General features: G+C 48.1%; 1 protein-coding gene across 2 annotated transcripts in view; it reads right to left on the bottom strand.

The window, feature by feature from the left end:
• Positions 1 to 4,429: 4,429 nt before the first annotated feature.
• Positions 4,430 to 14,453, bottom strand: part of CCDC136 (coiled-coil domain containing 136) — a 30,300-nt gene continuing 20,276 nt past the window's right edge. The window contains exons 14-18 of one of the 2 annotated variants that reach the window (XM_008585391.1): positions 13,874 to 14,095; positions 12,310 to 12,591; positions 11,309 to 11,632; positions 9,203 to 9,309; positions 4,430 to 4,771 (exon numbers count right to left, since the gene is read on the bottom strand). In XM_008585391.1, the coding sequence (XP_008583613.1) occupies positions 9,208 to 9,309; positions 11,309 to 11,632; positions 12,310 to 12,591; positions 13,874 to 14,095 (930 nt within the window). In that variant the 3' untranslated portion in view covers positions 4,430 to 4,771; positions 9,203 to 9,207. The remainder of the gene's footprint in view (positions 4,772 to 9,202; positions 9,310 to 11,308; positions 11,633 to 12,309; positions 12,592 to 13,873; positions 14,096 to 14,453) is intronic. The other variant, XM_008585392.1, reaches the window with a different exon arrangement.

Genomic DNA, 14,453 nt, shown 5'->3' with positions numbered 1-14,453 from the left:
AAAAGAATGTATATTCTGTAGCATGCGTGTGTTCCATACCTCCTGTGTGCCGTTTAGGCCATGCTTTCTCAGCTTTCCCAACCTTCTAGATCAGTAAGTTTAACTGAGCTGGTTAGGAAGCCATGTCTGAGCTTGAGAAGTTGTTTCAAGCCAGACTGTTCCCAACTCAAGCCATGCGATGATTGAGGTTTGGGAAGTTTTTGGGACCTTACAGGTGAATCATTCGACATTATTCCTCTTCTCTGCTCAGGCCTGGGGGGAAAAAGGGGGATAGTGGGCCTCTTTGGAGGCTCTTTACCCAAGGGCAGTGAGGGCAGTCCCTGTTATGGAGCTGAGAAAGAAGTTTAGGGTTTTTGCAGGATGCAGTGCTTATGGTGATAGGGGGCCATGAATCATTTCTTTTTCTTATCATCTAATAAGATTGCTTCATACTTAGGGAGGGAGGGGGAGGAGTAGAGAAGAGACCAGAAACAGAAAAGGGACCTGCTGTGCACGGCTGGCTGACAGGCAGGCAGGCAGGCGGGAGGTGGGTGGGGTGGTGAGCTCTGGGGGCCCTGATAGTGACAGGCGCGGTATAAATAGCTTGGGCCTTGCGGCTCATATTCTGTCGGCTGCCTGTGACGAGGTGCTCAGGAATTCCACTCTCCTGTTGGCAACCCCCTCTCCATATCTCCAGAACTTTTATTCCCCTCAAGCCACCTTCATCCATGGCCCAAACCACCCATCAGACACCAGTGCTGTCTACTTGAGAGGCTGAGCTCTCCTGTGGAGAGATGCCCAGCTCCTGGAACACATAGCTGCGTCTCACAGAGGACTCTGTGTGTGTGTGTGTGTGTGTGTGTGTGTGTAAAAAGGCAGATTTCTGACAGCTAACTTGAGGTGCCAGGAGCTCAGGGTTCAGCACCGTTTTCTCTGAAGCTCTGATGATGAAGAAAAAGGTACAGATCTTAGAAAGGATGGATTCCTCTCTGAGCTGCTGGGGAGGAGAGAAAGGGGTAAGGTGGGGTGGCTTAGAGCTGACAGCCCTTTCACAAACCCTAATGGCTCATAGTCCTGTTTTGTGGGCACTACCTGAGGTCCCCTCAGTCTCTGTTCAGCTGGGAGAGTCCGGAGGGAAGCCCATGAGTGGAGAAAGAACTCCCAAGAGTAACCTCCCTTGCTGTCCTGTGAGGTGTGCGGGCCCCAGGGGAGCGAGTGAATGGCCGGCAGAGGAGGGTGCAGAGTGCCTCATCTAATAAGATTGCTTCATACTTAGGGAGGGAGGGGGAGGAGTAGAGAAGAGACCAGAAACAGAAAAGGGACCTGCTGTGCATGGCTGGCTGACAGGCAGGCAGGCAGGCGGGAGGTGGGTGGGGTGGTGAGCTCTGGGGGCCCTGATAGTGACCGGCGAGGTATAAATAGCTTGGGCCTTGCGGCTCATATTCTGTCGGCTGCCTGTGACGAGGTGCTCAGGAATTCCACTCTGTTGGCAACCCCCTCTCCATATCTCCAGAACTTTCATTCCCCTCAAGCCACCTTCATCCATGGCCCAAACCACCCATCAGACACCAGTGCTGTCTGCTTGACAGGCTGAGCTCTCCTGTGGAGAGATGCCCAGCTCCTGGAACACATAGCTGCGTCTCACAGAGGACTCTGTGTGTGTGTGTGTGTGTGTGTGTGTGTGTTAGAGCCACCTACCCTGCCCTTGTGGCTGGTCCTTGACAGGAATGGCAGGTGGCAGGCTGCTCTACCGAGTGGCCTGGGCAGGGAAAGCAGAGGGGGCTGGCCTGCAGAGAGACAGTAACTGGAAGCATTATGCAGAGGGCAGTAGCGGGAAGAGATGAGGCTTCTGAAGGTGTTCTAAGCCATCGGGTCTAGCTCTATCTAGGCCTGGGTGGGTATGTGCCTGTTGGCTTCTAAGAGACACCCTTGTAGATTTAAATCAATTCCTCCCCCAACCCCCTTTTTTAAAGCTAGCTCAAGTGAACATTTCACATTCAATGAAAGAGACCTCTTTGATACACTTTGGTGATAGTGTATCAACAAGACCAGGAGGCACAAAGTTCAAACCAAATGAAGAGGATGAGGTTCTAGAACAAGCAGAGAGGGGCAAGTGTCCAAAAGGGAAGAGCTCTGTATTCTAAGCAAGAAGGCTGGGAAAAAGCAGGCCCACATTCCTATCATTACTCAGGCTCTGGGTTCAGGTCTGGAGACTGACTGCCTACCAGAACCTGACCTCCATCTTGGCTTCTCATTTCAGGTTAAATCAGTGGTCCTTGGTGTCTTGGTCTTTTGGGGCTGCTATAAAAAAATATCATACACTGGGTAGCTTATAAACAACAGAAATTTATTTCTCACAGTTCTGGGGGTGGGAAGTCCAAGATCAAGGCACCTGCAGATTTGGTGTCTGGTGAGGACCCGCTTCCTCACAGTGATGGCTGTTTCCTCACTGTAACCTCACATGGCAGAAGGGGCAGGGATCTCTCTGGGGGCCTTCATGACCTCATCACCTCTCAAAGGCCCCCCTCTCCTAATATCACCACCTTCAGGGTTAGCATTTCAATATATGAATGGGGGTGGTGGTGGAGCACAAACATTGAAACCATAGCACTTAGCTATAGGTAATCTTCCAGTCCTTTCCATTGTACATGCTCTTCAGGCAACTGGTGGCTGGAGTAAAGTGGATAAAAAGTAGGGTCTTACTACACTCAAAAGCAAGCGGCCAGTGGCATGAGGTAGGCCGTAAAGAAATTTCTTTAATTAGGTTACAACTGAGAACATACAATCTAATATAACTGACTTAAGGCAGTGCTTCTTAAATTTTATTGTACACACTAATCAACTGGGGATCTTGTTAAAATGCAGATTATGTCAGTAGGTCTGTGGCAGGGCCTGACCTACTAATAAGCTCCCAGGTGAGGCTGATGCTGCTGGTCCATGGGCCACACAGAGTAGCAAAGTGCTAGACCACCCTAAGTCAGGACTATCTTCAAAGAGGAGTCACTTAGAGGGAGGCAGGAAGAACATTTGGCACTGCCCTCAATTTGCCTAGTTGCAGCCGTTTTTATAAGGGGCTGGTCATAAGTTCAGCACTGGCCCCAGACCTGCTAGGATGGTCTCTCAGACCAGCCTTGTCACTCCTGTGGGCTGCATACAATTTGAAAATCTCTCAGTTCTAAATGTCCTTATTATTCCCCCTAGGAAGGGCTGGGGAGGAAATGAATTCACCCGGTGCTTAGCAGTGCCACCACAGTAGACGCTCTATAGGCATGTGCTGCTTTGGATGTTTGGTTGAATGGAATTAAGTCCTTGGGCATCAGGTGGAAAGGAGGCAGAGAGAGGGCTCCCAAAGAAACCAGTAGTCATGGGGGCCGTTCTGTCCACTGTGGCTTGAGAATACATTTGGGGTCTTTCATACGGAAACATTCATGATAAGAACAACCAATCACAAAGGATTCTGCAAGAATGAAAGTAAACAGGGACACATGCATAAATTACCCTAGTCATTCTGCTTGTCCCCACTTGGATCCATTCTCAGTCCTGTCCTGCTCTGAGCTCTAGCATGCTGACCTTGAAAGATTACATTACCTGGGAACCTCTGCTCTGGCTCCCAGCTGGGTTCAGCCAATGAGAGGAACCAATAGGAAACTGGGAGGCAGGAGGAGGGGGGAGGGCAATAAACTTCCCACTTCACCCTGGCTCTGGCAGGGGCTGCAGCCCCTTGTGGCCACACTCCTGTGCGGGGCAGGGCTCCGGCTCTTGCTTCCTCCGCTTCCTCCAGGGCAGTGACAGCTTTCCGCTGTTGCTAGTGCCTGATACTTTGCTGGTTCTTCTAACTCTGGCTTCTGTACATAGTCCCTTCACTAAATTCTCTTCAGTTAAAGCTTTGAGTGCATCTGCCACCTGTTCACTGCTAGGACCCTGACTAATTTGAAAGTCATCTCTGAGAGTGAATCCTTTGAGAAGTTGCCAGGACTAAGCTGCAAAGGCTCCCACACAGGTCTTACAGTATCCTTCTCACAAACAGGTGTGGGCACACAACCTAGGAGAGGTCTGTTTCATCTCTCCCCTCCCCGTTCATACCATTTCTCCAGGTGCAGATGAGTTCCTTGAGATAGGGTTAATAAGGACAAACCACCCGTCTTACAGTATCCTTCTCACAAACAGGTGTGGGCACACAACCTAGGAGAGGTCTGTTTCATCTCTCCCCTCCCCGTCCATACCATTTCTCCAGGTGCAGATGAGTTCCTTGAGATAGGGTTAATAAGGACAAACCACCCACCTGTGACACAGCTGGCAGCATAAAGAGCCAGCCTCATTTCTGAGGTCATCTGTAGGATTAGAAATCATATATAGGAGCCAGACCCTTACACGAGGTCCTTGGTTAAAGGGGAGCCGCTCTGTTCTGGTTGTGTAGTGAAGCATTTAGCAAATAAACAGTCACAAAGTCTCATGTAATTAGGTTGATATTTAATTACAGGTAACCCAGGTTCTTATACAAGGCAGGAGATAAGGGCCAGAAGCTCCCTGTGAGCCTTTCTAGCCTGGGTGACTGAGGCTAAGGAGATGTAGACACATGAGACACATGGGAGGGGTGGGGGCTCCGGCACAGTGTGTCCTGCCCAAAGCTGAGGGAGGTGGCCACTGGGGACCTGCCCTCTTGGCTGGTCCAGGTCTGCCGTCATTCCATGAGGCAGATCTTTGTCTCCTGTGGTCGCGTGTTGGGTAATATGTACAGAGCCACAGCTGCGATAGCCAAAAATACGATAGGCTTCCACAACCCAAACATGTTCTGTGGGGACCAAAGAAACACTGTTTGAGTACCCAGCTTTCTGAACCCTTCCTGAAGCCAAAATCACCTGCCTACTAGTGCCAGAGAGAGACACTTCAAGAACATCATGGATCTCTTACCTTTTGGGGAGCCGATGGGGATAACGAGGTCGTGAGGCACAATACTGTATGCATCACCTCAGGTGACTGCCTGCATCTGTGCCTCCATTTCTCCCACTGAATGAGGAGAATACTAGTTCCTACGTGTAGAAGCGAGCTCAGGGGCCAGACTCCAAAGACTCTCCAAATGGTGGCAATGAGAAAGGACTGGATGCCACAGCAAGAAAGAAGATGGTGAATTTGGGCCTTTGGGAAAAGCAGCCGCACTCATTAGCTTTAAGGAGGAGATGTGAACTCACAGGAAGGGGACAGGACTGAGAGGAAATGAGGAAAATGCACCAGGGAGTCAGGTAAACAAGACGCTCATGGGCAGCCAGACCTGCATACGGTGATGTTGCTTCAGGGGCATTCAAGGAAAACGTTACTGGCCCTGGGAGGCAAACGTCAGGGTCATTAAAACACCCCCAATCGGGCCGTCCCGGTGGCGCACTGCTACAGTGCGCCGCTTGGGAAGCATGGCAGCGCTCCCGCCGAGGGGTCGGATCCCACATGCAGACCGGCCGCTCACTGGCTGAGCGAGGTGCGGGGGCAACACTGAGGGTTGCGATCCCGTAGCCGGTCCCAGTCTGGTACGGGTGCAACACTGAGGGTTGCGATCCGTTGCCGGTCATGAAAAAAAAAAAAAAAAAAGACAAAAAGGGGAAAAAAAAAAAAACAACCCCAATCACCATGTGTATTGACTGACTTTCTGGTGCACATGCTAGAGTGTGCTGAGAGGCTTCTAGACGCTGCTGACCACAGCAAACCCTGCTGATTCATGGGACAACAAATGGCACCATCAGAAGATATCCAAGAAGAACTCTTTAGGGGATATGAAATTTTGGACAAGAAAATACATACTTTTGGAAATAGTTCCTATTCTTATTGCTTTTTTGACTGTATTACTTGAAAGACGGAATTTGGATTTTGAGTCATAAGCTATGGAGTAAGGTAATAGAAGGATGACTTTAGGTAAAAATGGAGTATAGCCCATAAATGCTAAGAACACATTTGCTCAGAGAATAATTGATCTAAAAAGAGGACTTTAAGCCAACTATAAAGAGCAAAGAAAATTTAAATTTGTAGAAATAGTACTAAAAACAGAAGATATAAAATGGAAAGCAAAACAATGTTGCAGGTGGATATACCGAGTAATTCATATAACAAAATAACTGAGAAGCTAGAAAAAATATTTACATGCTCAGCTGTTCATATGCTAATATGCATTGCTAAAAATGTCAGTCTGATGCTCTTACAGGAGGAAAGAGCTGAAATCTGTAGACGTGAACAGGCGCACTGCAAACTTGGCAGAGGCGAGACTCTAGACTGGATAAGGAAAGGGATGGTTTGGGTGTCCCGAAGGCGTAAGTCATGTCAGGCTTTTCTTTTCTTTTCTTTTTTTCCTTTTTGTCTTTTTTCGTGACCGGCAACGGGATCGCAACCCTCAGTGTCGCGCCCGCACCGCGCTCAACCAGTGAGCGGACTGGTCTCTATATGGGATCCGAACCCTTGGTGGGAGCGCCGCCGCACTCCCAAGCGCCACACTCTACCGAGTGCACCACCGGGCTGGCCCAAGGCTTTTCAATTGTGTTACCAAATTGGCAGATCAAGGACATTATGTTTTAGGACTTAGTCAAGGTGTCTGACAAGATTTTCCAAGATATCCTTGCAGATAATATGTGGAAGAGGAGGACAACAGTCTGTTGCATGACCATTTGCTAAGTGACCAATGAGCTGAATAAAAGAGAACCTGGAGAGAACATTCTAGAGGCTCATCCTCACTTGTAATTTGCATGAAGATATGGAAGGTGGGCTTGTTACCCCTGGGGATGATGTGAAGCTGGCAGGGAAAGTGAATATTTTGAAACCACATGGTCAAGATTAAAAAAACAAAACAAAAACACAAAACTTCAAAGGTAACAACGATGGACTTTATCTAATGAGAAAAAATGGAAAACTGTGACTTTGGACCCAAAAAATCAAATGCAGGTATAGAATGGGGAGAGAACACTTAGCATATGCAGTGTGCAAAGGTGTTTTTTTTTTTTTTTTTTTTGCTTTTTGTCTTTTTTCGTGTCCGGCAACAGATCGCACCCCTCAGTGTCGCGCCCGTACCGGACCGGGACCGGCAACGGGATCGCAAACCTCGGTGCTGCGCCCGCACCTCGCTCAGCCAGTGAGCGGGAACCGGTCTGCATGTGGGATCCGAACCCTCGGCGGGAGCGCCACCACGCTCCCAAGCGGCGCACTGTAGCAGTGCGCCACCGGGCCGGCCCGCAAAGGTGTTTTTTAAACAAGACATGAAATAATGTGACAATGTATTATTTACCAAAAGAGCTAATGTGATCTGAGGTTGCACAAACAGAAGTATGGCATCTTTGTAATTACCTGGGACCAATCAAGTAAAATTGCTCAAAATGAGGAGAGATGATAAGGGGAAATGAGATTGGATTTCATCTGTTGCTAATATTGAGTCCTTATAATCCGAATCATAATTTCCTGGATGTATTACTTAACCTCTCTATGCCTTAGTTTTATCATACATAAGATGATAATAGTAAAGCTCCCTCAAAGGGTTATTGCAAGCATTAAATTAGGTAATAAATGTAAAGTGATTAGAACAGTGCCTGGCACACGATATGCATTATGTAAGTGTATGCCCTTTTTATTACCTATGTAGGATTTTATAATCTATAATGTACTTCCATATACATTAACTCATCTGATCTTCACAAAAATTCTCTGAGGAGGGCAGAGGTTTTATCATCCTTTGTTTACATTTGAAGAAACTAAAGCTCAGGTTATATATTTTGCTCACTGAGACAAAGCCTGTATGAAGCAGAGAAAGACTCAACCAAGTTCTTCTGACCACTTGTCAGCCACACTGTCTACTACTCTATGCCACCTCAGTTCTGGATGGGGAGCTGCACACTGGGGCTTAGCCAGAGCTCTGTGAATTTCAGGTTCCCCCAAGAGGACCCTTAACCAACAGTTCCTTCTCACTCTGATCGGGCCTGGCAGAGTTTGAGTTGGCAAAAGGTTATGGCTGAATGCTTTGGGTTCCATCCCATAAGGATCCAGAAATCTGGATTGTACAGGGGAGGAATAGGTATAGGGAGACCCTTGTGACTAAAAGAGTTAAAGACTGTCCATTGGGAGTAATTGGAATGCCTAAAATAAAGGAGAAGGGTTGAAGAGGAAAAAAGGAAGTAGGGGGAGAGAAGGAGGGACAGAAAAGGAAATGGTGAGAAGTGCCACCTACAAATGCTTCGGCCACTCTGAACCTATGCATTAAGCCCACACTCCATTTACAGAGCGAGAAGAGAGGGTAGGGAGGGGGAGCGGCAGGGAGGGCATGAAAAAGGAGCCAAAACCAGACAAGAGAGAATGGCTTATGGGTTCCAGAAGACAGGTGGAAACTTAGGGTTCTACCTTAGGCCACGAGACCATATTCTGCCTCCTGAATCTTGTATCCTCTTAATAGACCAGATTACATGGTCTAGGGCAAACTGGAAGGTGCTCAGAATATATCAGTCTTGATTTCCTGAGAACACTTACACCTCTGGCTAGTAGAAATTTTCACTAATACCACATTCTCTCCAGAAAAGCTAGCTTGGGAAGCCAATTACAATGGAATGTGGCCCCCAAAAGGTGTAACAGAGAACTACAAAATACTTCCTGGCATTTTGTTCTGATTTTTCTGGAGACCAGAAGTCCCAAACCAGAGAACTTTTCAGTAGAAAGTACATAATATGTTAGGGCTTCAATTCCATTTTCATCAAGGTTGAAGACCAGTTTAGCTTGCCCTCATGCAGATGGCCCTGGGAGGATCACAAGGATCACACTTCTTCAGACCTCCTCTCTCACCCATCAGGAGAGGGAGTGATTCCTTATTTTGCAATCCTGGGTGGCAGAAATAGTGAGAGCTTGGCTCTGGGGTTAGACAAAGACAAAGAGAGCCTTGCAGACAAACATCAGCTCATCAGAAGAAGTCAGGCAGCTCTGATAGCAGCAACAGTGCTGGGCTTTTCCAGGCTTTTCCCAGCCAAGGATAGAAACTCAAACCATGTCTCTGATAAGCATTCCAATTCCCTGTGCATTAGAGACATGGTCACTCGGAGATGTTACAGGCTTTTGCAGTAGCCCAAGGAAAAGCCAGAACTAAAACTTGAACCTGAGCATCACCAGTTGTAAACGGCAGAAGCAAGAAGCAAGCAGCTGAGAGAAAGAGGAAAGAGGCCAGGGCAACCTGTACCCACCCTCTATCCCTCAGGAGAGGAAGCAATACCAGTACCTGTGTTAGGATGACGTCTCAGCCCACCAGCACCAGAGCAAAGCCGATATGACCACCAGGCCTACGAGAGGCAAGGAGAAGATGGGGGGATCGGGGGCAGGGGAGAGCTGCGATACATCAAATGAGGAAGAAGCACAGGAGAGACCAGGAGATGTGAAGTGGCATAAAAAGACATAGACACATGAATCCAACAGATAATGATGATGAGAAAACAAAGGGAAAAGAGAAGGGAATCAAGAGGTTAAAAAACAGGTAAGCTCGAGCAGTAGCATTTCTCCTCTGCTGCCTGGACCTTGGTTCTTTCCACTGACAACCTGCAGAAGTTGCAAAACTGAATGGGTTAAACAGCAGCTGGGTCCTAACCAGGTAGTGAGTCCAGTTTTCTGTCTTGGCATATACCTTTCACATCTCGTCAAGCAGGAGTTACCTGTACCCAGACCTTTCATGTGGGTCAGTCACTGGAAATGTGAAGCTCCAGAGAGTAAACTGGGCTTCCTTGGAGGAGTAGGGCAGATACTTTTCCTGGATCACTCTAGGAAGAGCCTGTCTCCTGCCAGGCCACCTGTCTGGTCTGCTTTCCATTGAGTCTCTTAGTATTTTGAGCTCTGATTCCTATAATCCCCTAGGGGTCTAATGCTATAGTTGTGAGACAAAATGCATTAAAATAAACAAGCAATGCAGAAGGGCTAGTTCTTTGACTGCAACAATCTTCCAGAGAGAAAACTGAATGTGCAGGCAGTAACACACATGCCAGTAGAGCTGCCCGCAAAAGATGCAGGTCCCATGGGGGAAGAGGGACACCTCCACCTGTAGTTGCAAGGAATGCACTCAACTTTCAAGTAGAAAAATCAGGTCTGCCTTTAGAAATGTGTCATTCAAGGTAAAGAAATCTATGAGGCTCTGCACCAGCATGTGATGGAATATAAGTTCAGATATAACACTGGGGAAGGGGCTGCAGTTGCTCCTGCTTTGTACATGCTAGGTAATGGTCTCCTGCCACAAGGTTAACAGAAAACTGCACTCTGGATCTTTAGCCAGTGCTGCAGACTGAATTGCCAGAAAATTCCAGATCTCCTCAGAGTTGACTGTGTAAGCTCACCACAAGAGATTTATTTTCTTTCCCTGTGTTTAGAGGGACAGAATGAACTTGTAAACTGAGGACTTAGGAAGTACTCAAACTCTTTAGAGATTCAGAGCCCCCAGTTAACCCCAGGGCAGGAATCCAGCTGGTACATGCCTGTACAGATGTAGCAGTTGTTAAAATACAGAAATACTTCTATACAGTTGGTAAATTACCCCTGCTGACCAGGAGACCTCCACTCTTCCCTCTCAAAGATCCAGCAGCTTAGAGAGGGTTAGGGCTATGGCTGGTCTCCTTGGGCTAGTCAATGCCCCTGCTGTACAGACTGTGAAATATTTTAACTATCACTTCTGACCACTTCCAGCTCCCACCCTCATGTCCTATGATATATAGAACACAGGGGGTGACACAAGTCTACAAAGAAGAGATTATACCCTCCCCACATTCCTAACAGCAATTACAAAGGTTAATCCTAATAGGGCACCACAGGAGTTGGTGACTTGCCCAGGCTTCCTTCATGCAGTGCCAAGGAGAGGGGTGATGGAACCTTCTTGACATAAGGAAGGTGACAAGGGTGACTATGTAAATGAAAGGAGATAGGACTCCAAAGACCTCCAACTTGGTCCCAGAAAAGGTGGTCTTTGCAAGATGGTTCCACAGCACACTGCCAATGTCCTTCATGCAGTGCCAAGGAGAGGGGTGATGGAACCTTCTTGACATAAGGAAGGTGACAAGGGTGACTATGTAAATGAAAGGAGATATGACTCCAAAGACCTCCAACTTGGTCCCAGAAAAGGTGGTCTTTGCAAGATGGTTCCACAGCAAATTAGTCTAAGCCTGCCATTTCCTGCAGAAAGACTGTTCCCTCCGACCCTTCTCCATTGCCACCTGCCCTGAGTGCCATGCCTTAGAGCTCGCTGGCCTCTGCTGTTAGAGAAGTCCATCCTGGCAGGGCCACCCCTGAACACAGGTGCCTGAGCCCAAGAGCCCATCTCCCACTTGATGCAGCCTTTGGCTGTGGTTACCTTTTTGCTCTCAGAAAGTTTAAGGAGGTTGCTTTCCTCGGAAGTTTCAGGGGAAGAGTTGTCAGCCTCTTCGTCTTCACTGTCTTCTTCCCTGTCCTCCTGGTCTGTGTACTCTTCATATTCTTCCTCCCGATCTTCTGTTGACTCCATTTCCCTAAGATCTGGCGGCTCAGTAGTTAGTTCATCCCAAGACTCCTCCTCCTCTGTTTCCTCTTCCGTTTCTACCTTTTTTTCCTCCTCCACCTGCTCGCTCTTTTCCTCCTCCTTTGCTTGCTGGTCTAATTCTGGCTGGCTGGCTCTGTAGTGCAGCACTACCTCCAGACCCTGTGGGGTGTAGGCGGGGCAGCACAGGGCTGCTGTTACCTGGGAAGATGCCTATGCTCATGACAACGCTGCACTATCTCAAGGGAGCTCTACTCCAGCATGTCGCAGTATTCTGGCCCTGTGAGCCAACCTCCCTGGGCATAACGTGGAGTGTAGTCACACCAAGCCTCTCTGGACCAATACATCTACCTGGCCATTAAGTCATCTCAACAGCCACCAGAGCTAAAGATTCGTAGGCTCTGCACCTCAGCTGTTCCTTTCCATCCCTTATGGCGACTCCTATCTTACCCAATCCTCTTTCACTTGTTGGTACACGACTACCTAGAATAAATTCCTCTCCCTTCATCTATTTGTTCCTTCTCTTGGACAACTAAGCCAGGAAGAACAGGGTCCCCAGAAAATGGGGATGGACTAATTGAAGCAGTCACACAGCCTTGGGACTGTGGTCTTTTGGGACTGCCCCTCCAGATAAGAATGGTCTGTTTTCCACTCTCCCATAGCTTCACAGGAAAAGGGAGTACCAACTTTCTACTAAGATGGAACTACCGCTGACACTTTAGAGATCCCATAAGCTTTTCTATAAATACCTCACCCGGCTGAAATGGTGGTGGAGAAGATGTTTCTTCCCAGGGTCTCCTCCACCTTCCTGCTTATCTGGCTACTAAGTTACTACTCACCTTTCCAGTCTCAAAGCTGCCCTCAGAACTGTCCGAACATAGCTTGGTCCCCTTTTTAACTTTAGCCCCGTTGGCATTCTTGTTCATATTCTTATTGCCATTCTTTCCCCCGGGTTCTCTGGCAACAGAGGACCTCTTCTCTTTGAGCTGGCGGAGCTCTTCCTGGCAGCACTGCAGCTGCCCCTCCAGCTGCTCCTGGATGGCCAGAAGCCGCCCCTGCTCGTCCATGCTAGCCTGGTACTGCAGCTGCAGCTCCCGCAGCTTGGCCTGCAGCTCCTTGATCTGTTGGTAGTGGAGGGCCAGTTACCCAGAGCTGGGCCCATGCAGTCAGCCTGGGCCCTGCTTGGGGGTTACTGGCTCAGGAATCTCCCTGCTAAAGCCCACAGGGAAGTAGACAAAAAAGAAAGCATTAAACTGTGGAAGATGAGCCTCTTCAACAGTTTTACAGACAGCTTCTCTCTAACTTGAGAAACCTGGTGATTTATGAGGGTACTTCAAAAAGTTTGTGGAAAAATATAGTCAAAAGATAATATGAATCTTTCCATGAACTTTTTGAAGTATCCTCATACATATAACATGATCAAAAAATGATGATTTAAATTATGTTTTTTACCGTGACTATCTGGGGAATAACTATAGGGCTGCTACCACTTCTGAACTACAGTGATTTATTGTATAATTGTCTAAAAAAGGTACCACTACTTAGGGAATTGTATTGTCCCTAAAGTATCCTCATACATATAACATGATCAAAAAATGATGCTTTAAATTATGTTTTTTACCGTGACTATCTGGGGAATAACTATAGGGCTGCTACCACTTCTGAACTGCAGTGATTTATTGTATAATTGTCTAAAAAAGGTACCACTACTTAGGGAATTGTATTGTCCCTCCTGAGTGTGTCCTGAGGTCCTGTACCTCCCCACTGGAAACAGAGACAAGTTGCATCCCTGCTCCCTAGTCTACGGTTTTGCCTTCGTCGGCTGATGGCAGCACATCGTGATCCCCTGGGGAGGTCCCAATACTAATCAATCCAGGCCCATGGGTCCATTGCTCTCCAAATCTCTCCTGTGTGCGTACACCATGACCCCACTCTGGCCTGAGACAATGCCTTCTGTCCCATTGCTAGGAATTGCACAGCATTCCTCTTGGCATTATGAGAGATCCAAAAGAAGGAGACTGGCCCTGTTCTTAAGGTGCTTACAATCTAGTTGGAGAGACAGGACAAATACACACAAAATAGCGAAAGAAAATTGGCAAGTGAAAAAATAGAACTCTACAGAAGTGCTCTAGGACACAAAGCAAAAGAGAGAACAGAAATGGCAAAGGGAAAAATTATTGAAAGTGAGAAGCCTTGACAGCCAGTAAATGCTAGCACAGTGGGCACACTGAGAAATATACTAGGGCCTGAGAAATGTCTATCAGGGGCGCAGCAGACCGTCCAGCCTCCTGGGATTCACTGACTCTCTGCTCTGTCCCTCTCTCTTTAGCCTTTCTGAAATGGCCATGACTTCCTCTGGTTCTAGGGAATCCTAGGAGATCCCTGCCTCCCTGCGGCAGTTACCTCATTCTTATCGTTCTGGGGGGCTACGGGCTTCTCCAGGCATTCCATGCACTCCTTGAATTCCTTTTCACAGGCATCCAGCTCTTCCTTCATCTTTTTCTGCTTGTCTAGTAGCTTCTTCATCTGCTCCTGCAGCTGGCTGTGCTCCTCCTGGCTTATCTGGTACATGGCCTGCACTGCCTGCAGCTTTGTCAACACCTTGGCAACCATTTCCTCAAAGTGCTGCAGAGGGTGGGGGAGTAATGACGGCACTCTGAGAAGCACCTGACCTCTGCCCACTCTCTTTGCTAGGCCCTTCCCTGGATACAAAACAATGGCCACAAGGATCTGGAGCTGCCCAAGGGGAATGCTGTATTTCTCCCCATGAAAAGCACCATGACAGTGTTGATGAAAAGTCCTGGATCTTAGGCCTCCGTCCAGATGGGGGCATCTGCATATGAGAGGGGCTGAGGGGGAAGCAGGGGGGCCATGGGAAGGCGGCCTCACTCCCGGTAGCTCCCCAGGTCAGCTCTGACCCCATTCCCACCTCACTTTTCATGCCCTTCCCCTGGTGATGTATCTCTTAAAAAGACAAGAGCCC

The sequence above is a fragment of the Galeopterus variegatus genome, unplaced genomic scaffold, assembly GCF_000696425.1.
Source record: "Galeopterus variegatus unplaced genomic scaffold, G_variegatus-3.0.2 Scaffold3550, whole genome shotgun sequence".
Lineage (NCBI taxonomy): Eukaryota > Metazoa > Chordata > Mammalia > Dermoptera > Cynocephalidae > Galeopterus > Galeopterus variegatus.
This window is presented reverse-complemented; position numbering and strand designations above follow the sequence as displayed.